The sequence below is a fragment of the Anas platyrhynchos genome, chromosome 2 (genome assembly GCF_047663525.1).
Source record: "Anas platyrhynchos isolate ZD024472 breed Pekin duck chromosome 2, IASCAAS_PekinDuck_T2T, whole genome shotgun sequence".
Classification (NCBI taxonomy): domain Eukaryota; kingdom Metazoa; phylum Chordata; class Aves; order Anseriformes; family Anatidae; genus Anas; species Anas platyrhynchos.
Window position 1 is genome coordinate 46,523,636 of NC_092588.1, and position 15,574 is coordinate 46,539,209.

The window sequence follows — 15,574 nt, forward strand, 5'->3', positions numbered from 1 at the left end:
CCTTCTCCAAAAGGAGTCTGAGGGGAATGGATCTCATCTGTTGTAGCATGCCTGTACCATTCTTTATAGGGTTTTCTCATGATTACCCTCAAACCCAAGTCCATTAATTGTCTACATGACATGTCCACACACTGGCATGCAGATGGTGAGGAGCATAGGGCAGCTCCGTGCTTTTCCCAGGAGGGGAGATGTGAGCCCAGGGCACAGTATTTCCCAAGCAGAGTTTTCTCAGCAGTTAGCTTGGAGGTCTGCTGCTGCGCTGTGCTGTCCTTAGCAGTGTGAACGAGATTTTATGAAAAGCCAAGCCAGTCAGATATAGAATGGAGATGAAAAATACTTGTCTGAATTCCTTGTTTGTCCTGCAGATGGGATGTGCTCTAAAGGGGACTGAGACACTGATTTTCTGCACATCTGATTTTCTTCCACAAGTTACTTTCACACTCATGTTTTTTCCTGTAAAGGAATGATACCTATATCCTAGGCACAGTCATACTCATTCATAAAATCCCATTGAGATCCTTAGATGAGAGACCAAGGGCATGTCTGATTTAAGGAAATACAGATCGCAAGAGTGGATGTGCAGAGTGAAACAGGCAACTCTTTTAGGAGAAAGGAGACTGCTCTGCAATACTTACCAAACCATGACAGGTAGAGTTGACAGGGTAGGTTGCTTCAAAAGCATCTTTCAGATCTGAACAAAAATGCACAGGTAGATGCACCCAAAGTATCTTGGGTATAATCTGGAGAAAAGGTGGACTATATGAAACACCAGAAACATCTGACACTGCAGTCGGTTTATGTAATATGCTGGAAATTAGATAAATGTTACATCTTTGTGTGTGAGAGCTCAATGGGATTTCACAGTAAGTTTACTATCATTTTTTGCAATCTTTGCATTTTTGATTCGGCTTCATCAGACACGGGACAAAGAAGTACAGAAGAGTGAAGGGAAGACTGTTTGGAATAAAAATAATTGAACAGCAAAGAGTCTGCTGGTCAAGGCAGCCAGCAGGAATGTGGGGGACCCGCTTCTACAGATTCCTGTTTATTCTGTGTGGAACCCCTCCAGCTGGAGAAGTGAAGACATGCCAAACACCGCCACTAATGTGCTTGTTATGAAGGGAAGTGTGGAGAAAGGGCTTGAACCTAGTTCTTCCATATCCTGTCCCTAGGGAGGGCACTAACCGCCAGCTTTTGGAACTGACAGGCAGGTCTTCTTAGTGTAAGTCCTCTGCTGTTGAGTGCTAATCCCACCTTGAAGCAGACTTAATCTTTCCCAGGAGACGTTATGTTAAAACTGGTAAATTCCTATGACAAGTTTGAGTTTGAGAAAATCAATATTTTCTAATACGGAAATATTTATTTGAAAACTTCCCACCTTATTTTTGGTGTTCCATTCACAAGAGCCACTTTGTATCTCCCTTGTATTTCTCTTGACATGCTAACAAGAGTTGTGCCTCTGGTCTTCTCTGGGTCCCTCAAGCACATCATTTAACAGTGTGTCGCATGTCTTTGTACTGCTATAGTAGCTGCTAGCTGTAACCATGGACCAAGGCTAACATCATGTTAAGAATGTTGCGAAACAAAAAGCTTTGTGGTGGTCCCCAAGGTGTTTGTTATCTAAATATACTTAAAAGGCTGGAAGTGGATAGTGTGACTGGAGTGAGTGTATGTGTGTGTGGGGAAATCAAGGAAACACTGAGGTATGTTATAATTTCAATATACTGCTTGTCAAGGCTTTTTTTTTTAATTAAAAAAAAAAAGGTTTGAAATGATGTAATAATTGATGAAGATATGCAAACCCAAATGATTAAGTCAGCAAGAATATTCAACGCCTTGATGAACTCTTGAGTGCAGTCCTGTGAGAGAAGGTTTCACCGATGATTTAAAATGTGCCATGAATTTTCTGCAGGTCTTATTTTAATGTAGATGTTACATCTACATGTAACAGATGTGGGAAGGATGTGGGCAGGAACAACAGTCTATCTACTTAAATGCAGATTGTTGTTTCTTATTATTGGCATTGTCTTGTTGGGTGTAAACTAGTACATGAGCTGTTCCTGCCAAGCAGGTTGATCCAGGTCAAGAACACGTAGGGTAGGTGATGTCCAATTAGGCAAAACTAAACCATAAAGCACCTGTGTGATCCTGCTATTGGTGATGGAAACTTAGGAAGGTGAAATATGTGGTCAGCCTGCCAATACTCTATCTACCATACATCTGACAGTAAAGCAGTGTGTGCTTGTTTTTTAAAATTTGCTCATTATAATGAATTAAGTCCTCTTCTCTCTTACTTTTATTTTATTAATTTATTTATTTATTTTTAAACCTTAGGCTAGAGCTGTGCATGCTGCTGGAAAATGAGCACATCTTCGAACCAGAGACAAACCATGAGTCTTTTTCCTCTTCTCATCCTCTGTCCTATGAGAAGGTAACCTCTTTTATTTTAGATCATTCCCTGTTTAATCAGTGTGCATATTGGGTAATTGAGAATGAGCTCTACATGAATGAAGAAATGATGTAATTAATGTGGCTGAGAAGAAAGAAAGAAGTGGTAAGGTACAATTTAAATTAAAGGATGACTAGAAACCTTCCAGGGACAGCTGTCATAAACTATAATGTCACTCAGAGTCTAAGAGTTGCACAAGAGTGCCTGCAAAGTATGTTCTTTCTCAAATAGGTTGTTCCAATTCTCTTTCTCAACTCCTGTATGGACAGCAGAATTATTATAATATTTAATTTGGTATGGGATAGCACCTCTGCAAATGATTAGTATTTGTAAAAGCTTTCAAACTTGAAAAGCATGTAGAATTCTTCCCCTTGATAAATGACGAAAGGATTTTTAGGAGTAGTAAACATTAAGTGTGGTAAAAGAAAGTCATGTGTTACCAAAGCAATACTGGTAATGGAGCTTGAGCAGTTTATACAGGAACAACTGGAAAGTCATCATATATTACTGAAGCTTGGTCTGCACATGGAGATTTTGTTGGCAAAACAATACTGAAAAGGAGCAGGGCAATTATGTATGGAATGAGGTGCCAGAGTACAAATAGGTATGCCTGTGGAAGAAGGCTGAAGCTCAGCTGATGGCTGATGCTGGTTTTGTTGCATTTTTCTGCACTATTTCATCATGCAATTACCACTTCGTAATAATGTGAAAAATCTCACCCCTAAGCCAGTATAAATTGCATTGTTTTAATAGAGACACAGCTACACTAAGGAAAAAAAAATCCTTTTGTAAGTAAAGAGTGCTTTATTTTAAAGTGTTAGTTTAAACCTAATTGGCAAAAGAATTTATAAAGTTTGGACAAGCTCTGCCAGCAGAGCTCTGCTAGAAAACTTTTTCTTAGAGACAAACTGGAAAGCTTTTGAACCTTCGGTTCTAATGTGGAGTGCAGAAAGAAAGAGAAATGGATTCTTGCCTATTGCAGATAACAGTGGAGAAGCTGCCCAATCTGTCGCGTCTAACCATGCTGCTGAATCGCTACACTACAGATCCCCGGTATCAGCAACTCTTCATCAATCTGGTAAGACTGAAGCCAACTCTAAAAACAAACATTTCCTCCATGAACAATGTGTTTGTTATATTTTCTCATTTGTTTATGATGGCTGTGTCAGCCGCACTGATTTACATAAACACTGCCAATCCTGGGACGTTACATTCTCAACAAAAGTAGCTGAGTACAAACAGCATTCCGAAGTTTTAATTCATATTGTATAAACATAACAGATGTTGATAAAATGAGCCAAAAAGAAAATACAACAAAGGAGACCATTTCAAGGGGGCTTTTGATTAAAATACATTCCAGATTGACAAAATGATACAATGTTAATGGAATAGATCATTTAAATGTCATTATTTGGCTCTTATAGTCCTATAAAGCAAATATAAAGCAATGCTTTTGAGTTTTTAGTCTCCATTATGCTACAGTGCCTATACATCAACTTATAAATAAAGCTATATTTCTTCCCCCTTTCCTTTTTTTTTTTTTTTTAATCCCTGCTATGACATTGCCACATGTATTTCCTAAATACTGTACTAAAATACTGGGTCCAAAAGCAATAATGTGTTTGGTATACTGAACAAGGCTTAAAATAAATATGTTATAAACAAAATAAATGTAGTTTCTGCCCCAGTGAATTTCAGTCTACAGCACTGAAACTGAAGTAGGGTGCACACTGGGAAATCTAGATGAGAGAGACTAATTCAGATGGGTTTTATTTAAAAAGATAAAATCAGCTCCTGTTTACTCATATGCAATGAAGTTTGAGATCCATCTAGTCTGGATTCCTCATTCGGAGAATAGCTAGAAGGAAAGGAAGGTTACTAAGCCCACAATACTCTTAATACCCATATTTTAGTTTGATTTAATAGCTTCTTTTTAATAGGTTGGGAAACTGAGGTGGAGGGAGGACCCATGGCTTTCCAAAGTTCAAAAGAATGTCATATATGGGAGTAAAAGCCAGCTTTGTTGAGACCCAATCCAGTGGGCCACACAACTTTTTTTTTTTTTTTGTTATGGGAAACCTATTCCTCTCAATTAGGTTTCTCATTGGTACCTAACTTTTTTGTACCTGGTATGATCCCTGAAGCACAAAGGTTAATATCCCATCTAACAGCTTGTTGCTATTGCTCATGAAAGCTGTTTCTGATATCCACAGAAATATTCACTGTGAAGTTTAGGGGTTTAATGATTTCCTGTGGCAGTGAGTTCCACAGCAAAATTTTATGGGATATAGAGAAAAGGAAACCTTTTTACCTTTAATTTCTTTTTCCTCCTTATGTCTTTGACTGTTTCCTCAGTTGTGTAAATGACAGGGGGAGAACAGATGTGTCACTCTCTCCTGTGCATTTCCTTATATTATTTTAAGATGTCTTTGCTTCATTTTTCCTTGGTCTGGCAAAGAATCCACTTGGGAAGCATAATACACCTTCCCTGACAGAAACTGGCCAAGTCGTAAGTAGGATACTGTATAATTACGTGAAAAGTAAAAACTTAGTGAACACCTATATAGGCTATAAAGAGCAGATTGGTTAACAATGAAATGGCTTTAGCTGTGTTCCTATCAAGTTATAACCCTCATAGTTTTCAGTGACCAGACTTTAGTACTTGCAGCCCCCTTCTTGAGAAGAGCTATATGATTGTTTTCTTTGTCCTCTTCCTCACAATCTATGTTTCTATGTGAACTGACTTTTATAAGCATTTACTGCAAAATATTACAGGATGTCATAAATGGTTGTGTAATGAGATAGCAGCTATAAAACATCTAAAACTTAATAAATATTGGGGTCATTGGCTATTTCCAAGTAAGAACTTAGGCCATATCAATGGAGCTCAACTTTGCTTTTCCAGCCTGTGAGATTTGGGTACATTCCAGTCATAATAGTTTATTTAGAATGAACCTGATGGTTTAACAAAAAAGAAAGTATTTTTTTTTTTTTTTACTATGGTATTTCCTGATGTTTTAGGTATAATTGGGGATGGGAAACAGGAGAAGAACTAATATTCTTATTGAATCCTGTCCCTCAAGTCTGGGACCTCTCCTCTGCCCAGCCTCCTTCCCCTGCCTCCCCTTCCCAACTGTGTAGCAGGGGTGCACTCATGGTTTTCTGTTATCCCCGTCTCCTCTCTTTGTTTTACAGGAGCCATACATAAACAAATCGGCAATGTCAGTCCAAGCTCATTTCTCCCTGCAACGCACCTATATCATCTTTCGCACCCTGGGGCTACGCCACCTCACTGTTGTTGACCCGCAGAACCGAGTGGTTGGGGTGATCACCAGGAAGGACCTGATGCCTTTCCCCTTGGAGGAGAGGCTCAGGCTCCAGCTGGCATCACAGAGCCCTGACACGGGGGAGTAACCCCTGAATTTAAGGCCGTGGATGCATTCTCAGGCTTTGTCCCTTCTTTTTAAGCCCATCTTCTTCATAATAAAATAATCCAATCTTTTTCACTTGATCCCTTCTGGAAAGAGACACTTAAAAGCTGTTGTTTCTAGTCATGTGGGATTGTAGCCCAGAGCTATGTCTCTTCAGCTGTTTGGTGATTGCAAAATTCATTGATTTAAATGCTTGTGAAGCAAAATAGGAATTCATGTGTTTATGGAAGATGCACATAAAATCAGACGTGAAGGATGGAGATCAAGAACTATTTTGTCACACTGTGTCTGTGCCTCCCCTCCAGAAAATGTCATGACCTCCAGCAGCAAAGTTATGTTGGCAAAACCTTTGAGCAAGGACTAAATTTTCAACCTTGGAATATCTGCCTGTTAAAAAAGAGAATGTTTCTATATCAGCATTTTTATGTTGAAACATGTAAGTTTAACTGAAAGGAAATACTGCCTTGGAAGAGGCAGGCCACTGAAAGTAACAGGGGATTGGACTTTCTTATTGGCCTACCTGTGCTAGCTATTGAAAGGGAGAATTGAGTGTAAGAGAAAGATATTGGCTGTGAGGCTCCTGCCAAATTTCGATGACACTTCTCAGTATGAAAAACCTGACATGCTTTTCTGTTGCTTACATTTCTCTAATTTCTGTGACTGTTCAAATAGGCTCTCTCCTTCCACTTGATATGATAACATTTTTAGCTAAGATCATGTGCAATGAGGTATGGGATAAATTCTAATAATAGGGAGGCAACATGATAAATTGTTGGAGTAGTTTTTGATAGCAGCATATTTAGAAACTGGACAAAAAGTAAATTATTCTTCATGATTTTGTGGTGATACAATGTTTGAAAACTTGGAAAGTACTGGTTGTTAATAAATTAACGTGAACAATTTTTTGGACAAAGACACTATTAGATTTCCTTCTATGACTTTGTAATTGATATTTAATTTTATTCTGTTAAATACCAGCAGGATTCCCACAGATTTGGAAATTAAAACCTAGTACGTACAAAGGAATTCACCAGTATTAATGTTGTTATAATGAATACCAAGAAAAGCTAGCAATAATTTACTGGTTATAAAAACTTGCCAAATTCCTGAAAATGAATTTCTGGTATTTGAATCATGCAGCCTTGAGTCTCCTATGAATCAAAGATTTGTTGGATTTTCTCCTATTTTCTCTGCTGGATCTTGTCTTTATTAACAATAATGTTGCTTTTGTAGCACCATAGAGAATGCACAACACTTTAACACTCAAGTGTCCCAGTTGATGTAAATAGGTGGCAGACCAGAAACATATGTAGATACATGAGAGAGGCTCTTTAAACACCCAGTTAAAATATGTCATATGCAGGATGAGAAATGCCTTGCCAATCACCCAGCCAAGAGACATAGAGGTGGGTGGGTGTTTATTTATATTCTGTTACAGTTAGTAATAGTTTGCTCATTAGTACATTAGTAAGGTCACTGTCACTGTCAATCTATGCTTCACCTACCTGAAGAATGCAAAGCTTTTCTTGAAGGAATTAGGGCTAGATCAGTCCAGATCTGTTTTTGTGCTAGCAGAACAGGACATCTAATCTAGAGACACCTAGTGATTTCCCCTGAAGGCAGTGAGAATCTCTTTTTCTCGTGATAACCAAATCTCAATAACCTTGCTGTGAATTTGTGGTTTTGGTTCAAAGGCCACTGGTGATTTCCTTTTTCTTGATCTCTTGTGTACACAAAGCATCACACTCATAAGACCTGGGAAATGAAATTGCTTTTTGCTGACAGCATCTGTGGCTAAATGTCTCAGTACAAACTGTTGCCAGAGTGTACTTTGCAGAGTATGAGGGCTGGAGACAGCCAGGATATCAGTAACCCGTTACCTGACTGTGAACAGATCACTTAAATGTTTGGCATATCATTTACTCTGCCTTTAAATTTGGAACGATATGGATCCACGATAGCTCCCGTGCAAAGTATACATGTGAAAAATATTATGGGAATATAAACTTTTCATAGTAATATTTTGTGCAAGCCAATTGTAAAAGGCAGCGTGAGACTCTCCCCGCTCTGTGTCAGTAATAAGTGCAGTTTCAAAGGAAAAGTTCACACAATGTACGTGGAATATCTCGTACCTGTGTTGTGAGCTGGGTGGGAGAATGCATACTGCATTTTTCCACGTAGCATTATCTACCTCAATAGCCAGATGATTTTTATTCATTCATCAACTTATTTTTATTTAATATATGTGTATTCAGAAAAACAGATGAAACAGAATTCCTCTGAGGACTTCCTGAAACAAGTGGATTCCTCATATTCTGGACTCCAGTGAAAAATGTCTCGTCACAAGCCATAATAGCATAACACATATGGGAAGATGAGAACAGACACAATTTGTAGGAAACTTTTAATCAACATAAGTTTCTCATGATGTTTATCAGAAACAAGTCTCTAAGGAATGGCAGCAACAAGCAGACACATCATTTGACTCTTTGGCACAAGATACTTCTGTTTTCCTTCTTGTCTGCTTAAAGTGAGTGGTAAAATTTCTGCTATTTCCTTGTTTGATCTGAACTAAAGAATAGATATTTAGAGCAAAGATACTGTTTTTATGGGAGATATAAGCTGTTCATAAATCCTCACAATTTCTGAGCACAAACCTCTGTGGAAGAGAGAAAGAGCTTTAAATGAAATTCAAATCATTGGCATTATTTTTGGCTTGTCCTATGCATATATATTTCTTTCATCTCACCTTCTGTGACGGTGTTTTTCCTAATACTTCTTTCTCTTTTTAAGCCAAACTGAAATTTGGCTTAAAAAACAGGCAGACTGAAATTTAGATACGGGTTCGAAGTACAGTGATGCAAATTTCCCCCTATCCAATTTAAAAAAATGCTTTCATATTAGAAACATTAAAACATCTGTCCATTACATATCTGCATGAATGTGCCTAAACTATTGTGAGAAGATTTTTTTGTTGCATGCGTAGTTTAACCTGTTGTTCTTCAGGTATCCTTTAATGTGCATGTTCTTATCTAATGTACATGTATGTAATATTGGTGGTATATTTCCTGTCATCTGATACTTATACATGTTAGAATTGACTGCCATGTGTTTTTAAATTGCCCAGTTTATCATGCTGTAGAACCATTTAAAATTTTGTTGTTTTCCCATTTATTCTTGATTACATTTTTAAACTTGATATTGTCCTTCTTCAATTGCATTTATTTGCTGACCATGAAGGAAGGAGGTCTGAAGGAGGGAAAAACAATGAAGAAATTCTTAATATACTCTTTATACGAAAATGATGACTTCAAGGACTCAGGAACCAACATTGCTAAAGGTATTAGTAATAGTGTATGGTCTATGTAACCTCAAAGCTGAGATAGCCTTGAGTCAAAAAAGCTAAACAGGAATGGGAATGGAACTTGCTGTACTCTGAGCGGTGCCTGGAAAATCGCTGATGAGGAAGTGCTGTAAAATGTTCCTGTTGTCTCCACTGCCCCTTTTCACACAGCTTCAGCTAACAGAGCTGTCAGTGTACCTCTGGTGATCATGAAATCACTTAATGAAATGAAGTGTAACCAGCTCTCTACTAAACTAGTGGTTAATTAAGTGTGACCATCAAGCGATGGGAACCATAGTAGTATACAAGGGAATGCTTGTTCATTTCTGAAAGGCCTATTAAAGTAAGAGGAAATATATGATCAGCACAGTTGTCTGGATGTCTAACACTGTGTGACGTGGGAATGCCAGCATCAGGGTTCAAACACGAGGAGTTACTGCTGCTTACTTGAGGTACTGAAAGAACCAGAATAACAGACACTGTGTGATTGTAATCAATAGCTAGTATTGATCTACTGAAATGCTTGACTGACTTGCAGTAACTCATGAAAACTGGCCAGTCCTGCTTATCTGAGATCATAGATTCTGTGCAAAGACTCCATGTTCTGTCACTGAGGCCTTTCTTTATACCTTGCCAGCACAGAACTGTGGGGAATTACCAGTTTCTGTGTATTTTATTTTGAAGGGGATACAGAAAAAGAAAAATATATTTCTGTGCAGTTTATGTTTGCAAAGAGCTCTGCTGTGATGGTGGACCTCTTGGTTATGGTGGGGCTGATATAAGGATATGAAGCAGCCTACTGAGCACTGGAAAGTGAATCTGCAGCAAATTGAAAAGGAGAACTGCGGACTCCTGATGTCTTTTATTCTCAATGTTGATGTCTTACTTGTGAAGTAGAACAAGGGAAGGTATGACAGGTCAGCACAGCAAAGGATGCGACCAGTGCTGAGTCACTGCACTGCAAATGCATGAGGTATGGGTTTTCTGTGGAAGCATGAGATGGAAAACATTAAATGCACAAGACTTTATAGGGCTGGTATGTGCATATAGGTATATATGTAAGCATGTGTATGTGCATATGCAGTTATCTAATCTGTGACTATCATTTGTAATTTACAATGTAGGGAGATAGGATAAGTACTAGATGAGGATATACATTTCCATTAAGGGAAAAAAAAAAAGGAAACTGTTTTTATTTTGAGCTTTATTACCTTATAATAGTATGACTACCGTCTGCAGACACCGTTTTAATCCTCATGTGGTAAGCAATGGGAAAGGGACTTTTGATGAAAGTTATGTATTGAGAACAGGGCACAGAGGTAAAGCAGAAAGAAGAGATGTAAAATGGCTTGGTGAATCAAGCACCTGAGACAGCCGCGTCTTACAGGACATACAAATAGGAAGGAGTAACATTTATCTGAAATGCTATTAACAGTAGTAACAAATACATCACGACATTAAGCAGTCTGGACAGATTGGATCTCTGTCAAAGATCTTTCTTGCACCTTGTCTTTAAAGTGAAGAACATCTGAAAACATCAGATCTTTCAATCTGGAAAGCTGAGTTTCATAGTATCACAGAACAATTGATGTTGAAAGGGACCCTCTAGAGGTTGTCTGGTCCAATACCTCCTCACTCAAAGAGCTCTGATTGGATCAGGTTGCTCGGGACCATGCCTAGTCAAGTGTTGGGTACTTCCCAATATGGAGATCTCACAACTTCCATCCCAGTACTTGACTGCCTTCATGGTGCTTTTTTTCTTCTTCTTATGTATTATTGGAATTTCCCATGCTCCAGCATGTGTCTGTTGCCTGTCACAGTGCATCTACAAGAAAGGTCAGGTTCTGTCTTCTCTGTACCCTGAGGTCAGGTAGTTGCAGCTGTCAGGTGTCCCCTGGGCCTCCTGTTCTCCAAGCTGAATGGACTCATCTCTCTCAACTGCTCCTCATCTCTCTCAGCTTCATTTCAATTTTAGTATATATGCTGCCAAAGAGTGCAAGAATTTCATTAAGAGATAAGCTAAAACAACAAATTTCTAAAGAAACTTGGAGACAATGGAAACTAAGGGTTTTTAACCCTTTTCTGACTTTTCTCCTATTACCCACTGTTTCCCTATGTTCTGGTCTTTCAGCCCACCATTTTCAGTGACTTTCAGCTTTGTAACAGTCTTCACAATACACCTAACATCCTGGGAGAAATGCTTACATCCATCACCTTGGAGACTTGGTTCTGAATGTCTTTCCTGCCTCTCTCAGAGCTCTCCTGTCTCTGCTTGTGCTGCCCGCTCCTCCCTGTGCGATTCTCCACTCTCTGTCTGACTTGCTTTGCACTCCATTTTTTCCGCCCCTGAAAAGTTGCTCAACTGCTCTTGGAAAAGCACAATTCCTTTCTCCTTCCAGAAGATGTCCCTGACTGAGTGCAGCAGCATTGTTCTCTGCTGTTCCTTGAAAGGACCATAACGTCTATTAGCACAGAGTAACTAGAAATGAAGAAATTAAAATTATACACTGAACGTGGTAACAGACACATCCATAATATTGTTTTCAAAAATTGTTCATTAGGGCCTGGCTGTGACTTTGGAAATCACTCAGGGTGGTTTTGTAACAGTCAAAAGACGTAAGGTGCTGTGTGTGAGGCTTTTGGGGTTGGACGTCTTTTTCCACAGCTCTTTACATTTGTCAGTGAGAGCATCCAGCTCTTTTGACAGTAGGACTTGGGTGGCCTAATGGTTGCTGGATACTGTAATAGGAGGTTGGCAGGACACAGAATGATAAACTCACTTGTCAACAGCCTCTCTGGCTTTCTCAGGAGGACAGGCTATTTTTTTTTTTATTTTTTTTTTACCTCTGTATCTTGTTTCTCATGTAGTCTTCAGTAAGTTCTCCAGTTAATTAATTTTGTATTTGTTTGCTGTTGTTTTTAATGTCTGCCCAACATGGAACCCTTCTCAGCCACAGATGCTCATTTTGTATCTATTATCCTCTGCTTCATTCTTTTGCTTCCCTCAGCCAAAAAGAATTCTCCTTAAATTGTTTGCATGTTGGTGGCAACAGAGATGGAAGACCAAAGAAAATAAAGAAGAGATCCACAGTAAATGTTGAAGATGGGGTTCTTCCAGTGTGTGGGATGAAAAATAAAGCTGCAAGCACCATTAGAGAGATCTCCAGGGAAGGCCTCAGCAATAAGAGCTGGAAGAAGAGCTTAGGGAACACCTCAAGAGAAAGCAGACTTATAACTGCATCTACATACAGAAGGGCACTTTCCATGAGAAACAAATTACTGGCATAAATGGCATAAAAATGTCTGTGATGTAGGCTTTTATTTGTGGCCTTGAGGATGAAGACAAAATAACTAGTGTTGTCTTTAATGTTGTGGCAGTGTCCTAAAGCACTGCTGGTTACTTGGACTGACTTGGGCTGTATTAATACTGCTGTGTGTCTGCCTTCGAGTAGTTTTGTGGTGTGCTCTGTGGTCTTGGGTCTCTGAGTGTCCATACCAGGGCTTGGTCAAAGGGCTCTGTAGGGCCTTTTTGGCTTCTGCACCTGCATTTCCTTGCTGTGAGATCAAATTATTTTGTAGGGTTGGTGCTCACTAAGGTTTCCCATGGCATGGAATTGGGAAATTGATAGCATATGTACATGAACCAGGAAGCTAGAACTGCTCTTGGATACTGCAGGCTAGATGCCTTAATGCCCCATCAGTTCATAGTTAATTTGTGGCCACTTTCTCTGTGACATTGTCAGCATTTGCTGTTTCTCTCATGAAACATCTTTAGATTTTCTTACAGTTATATATTAGTTATAATACAGTTGTTTAAACAGCATTTTCCCACAATGCATTTGACTGATAGTTTCTCTCCATTTTTTTCTTTTTTTTTTTTTAGCTTCTTTGGCATATTTCTTCATCCTTGCCATTGATTGCATCTTCCTCATTGCTTTGTATGGGAATTCTTTTGTCTACAGAAATTCAGGAAATTTTGCTCACTTTGTTTCCAAGTCTGAATGTTGGCATAGAAAGCAACTCACTCTTATTCTCTCTCTGCTTACCCTGTTACAAAGTCATTTTCCATAGTTGTGCCATGCTTTGAGTGCTCTTGTTTTTACTTTGAAGGCAGGGGGCTCAATTTCTATTGCTTCGCACCGCAGGTGTGTTCAGAATGGCTGCTTTCTATGCACATTTGCTTGCTAATTACTGCTCTAGTGCAAATCTACAGAGGTCCAGCTCAAGTAGGCTCAGTATACACTTCCTTAAGGCTACCCTTAACGCCACAGCTTCAGTTTGGCAAAATTTCACCTAAGAGAATTAAAACAATTTCATTAATATTTTGTACATTTAGTGATCTTGATTAGAGCAGTGTGAAAGGTCTCTGCAGAAATAAACATAGCAGATCAGGGGCCACGTGCACTTTTCTCTTGTGATTTATATATTTCAAGATTAGATCTAGCATTTTGAGAAATGGTGTTAGAAGTTGTTAATTAGCTTTGCCTCAACAAACTAAAACAGACAGAGCTAATTGCTTAAGATTACAGCCAAAAGATTTTGACCTCTCCCTGTGAAATGTCCTGGTACACGTTCTTGCTTAGGTCTGTTCTTCTGGTTTTGGTGTGCTTGTTTTTTTGGAGGAGGTGGATAAAGCATGCATGGTATCACTGAGATAGTGAGGAATATTTTTTTTATCATTTGGGAGTAACATCCCTACCTCAATCCACTTTTGTTAATGGGAGGTTTTTATTTAATATCTATTCACTCATTCTACTTGCATTTTTGACAGGAAGAGCACTGACAGGTAAGTTTTCAATTTTAAGAATAAAACCTAACAGGAAGCCTTTTCATAGCATCACAGCACCTATAAGTACAAAGAAACTTAAAGTCTCACAATACATGTAGTTCCTGGTGAACCTGATTCATTTTATGAATAATTTTACTTGGATCTTAGTGAGAAAAATGTTCATGTGAAGAGCATGAGCAACAAATTTCCAGACAAAAGCATGGAGGAGGGAGAGTATGCATAGACAGAGTCTGTGGGGGCCTGTGACTTCATCGCATTTCACACGATAAGAGGGTTCACTTCAGGAGCTGGTAACTGGACGAAGACTTGAAAGACCAGGCTACAGGAAGTGGGGATGGTGAGTCAAGAAATGGCAGCCTTCCCTCCTAGTCATCCTTGAACCACTGCCCTGATGTACTCATAGTGGGAATTGGATTAGTAGAGATGCTCTTCCTTCAGATGAGATTTCAAACTTGGGTCGTGACCATTTGATGTCATTAAGAGTTACGTGCCATTTCTTCTCGAGAACATGGATTTCAAGTTCTGCATCTGGTCTGATTTCCAGTTCGGTTGCCTGTGTTTTGCAATCGCACCTCTCTGCAGCGTTGACTGGATGTGCAGTTTCTGCTCTGCGTCCTGTCCCAGAGCTGCAGGCCCTGTTACACATCCACCCGGCTTTTACGTGGAAGCCACTGCGTGGCAGTCGGTCCAGAAGCTTCTTCCACGGTTGCTAGATAACTGCAATTTCCTGTGAGAAGCATTGCCACGCTCACATTAGTTTTTATAACATTTGATCAGTTTACCAGGGGGAAAAGAAACCTCGGTTAGGGGGGCGAACAGCATTATTTCCTGCTTGTAGGGGCACTTATGGAGACTGTGGAGTGGCTGAACAAGCGTTTGTTTGCCAGCGTTTCAGGCTGCAGTTCAGCTGCAGCTGGCAGAAGGCACACGGGACGCCGCGACCGTCTCCGCGTCGCTTTCAATTAGCAGGACGAGGCGATCCTCCGTGGTGAATCGCAGCCCCGCAGGAGGCAGACGGCGACAGAGCACAACACCGAGCCACACCGCTGCTGCGGGCTGCCTCGGGCCGGTTCCCCCCGCTCCCCCCCGGCCTCTCCCCGTCTCTCCGGCCGCCTCCCGGCGCCTCTGCCCCGGCTCCGGCCGCGGCGCCAGGCGGGCCCCCGGCGGCGGCTGGAGGCGCCCTGAGCGGCCGCTAGATGCCGCCATGCCCAACGCCTTGGGTCGCCTCGTCAGCCCCGGAGCTCGCTTCCCTCCTCAGCGTGCTCTGGAAGGGGAGACCTAAACCTTCCTCCGGCCCGGTGGCAGGGCACGGGCTGGCGGCTAGGGACAGTGCCAAGGCCCCGGGTGGTGGCTGTGGAGGCCGTGGGGTTGTATCTGTCATGGTGATGGGGCAGGTCATGGCAATGAGATGGAGCAGTTGGGGCTGCAGCCAGGCTGGACCACCAGCCCTGGGGGACAGCCGGACCCCTGGCCGGGCAGGGCTGTGACTAAAACTTAGAGCTTTGCTCATTAGAGCATTAGTTCTTAAATGATCGTTCTTTAAGACGAATTGCAAACAGCCC

At 40.4% G+C, this 15,574-nt stretch overlaps 1 protein-coding gene across 1 annotated transcript in view; it reads left to right on the forward strand.

Moving 5' to 3' along the window:
• Positions 1-9,079, forward strand: part of LOC101805170 (chloride channel protein C) — an 80,158-nt gene extending 71,079 nt beyond the window's left edge. Inside the window, exons 14-16 of the mRNA XM_027452102.3 lie at positions 2,335-2,431; positions 3,432-3,527; positions 5,645-9,079. Of these exons, the coding sequence (XP_027307903.3) occupies positions 2,335-2,431; positions 3,432-3,527; positions 5,645-5,863 (412 nt within the window). The 3' untranslated portion in view covers positions 5,864-9,079. The remainder of the gene's footprint in view (positions 1-2,334; positions 2,432-3,431; positions 3,528-5,644) is intronic.
• Positions 9,080-15,574: the final 6,495 nt, after the last annotated feature.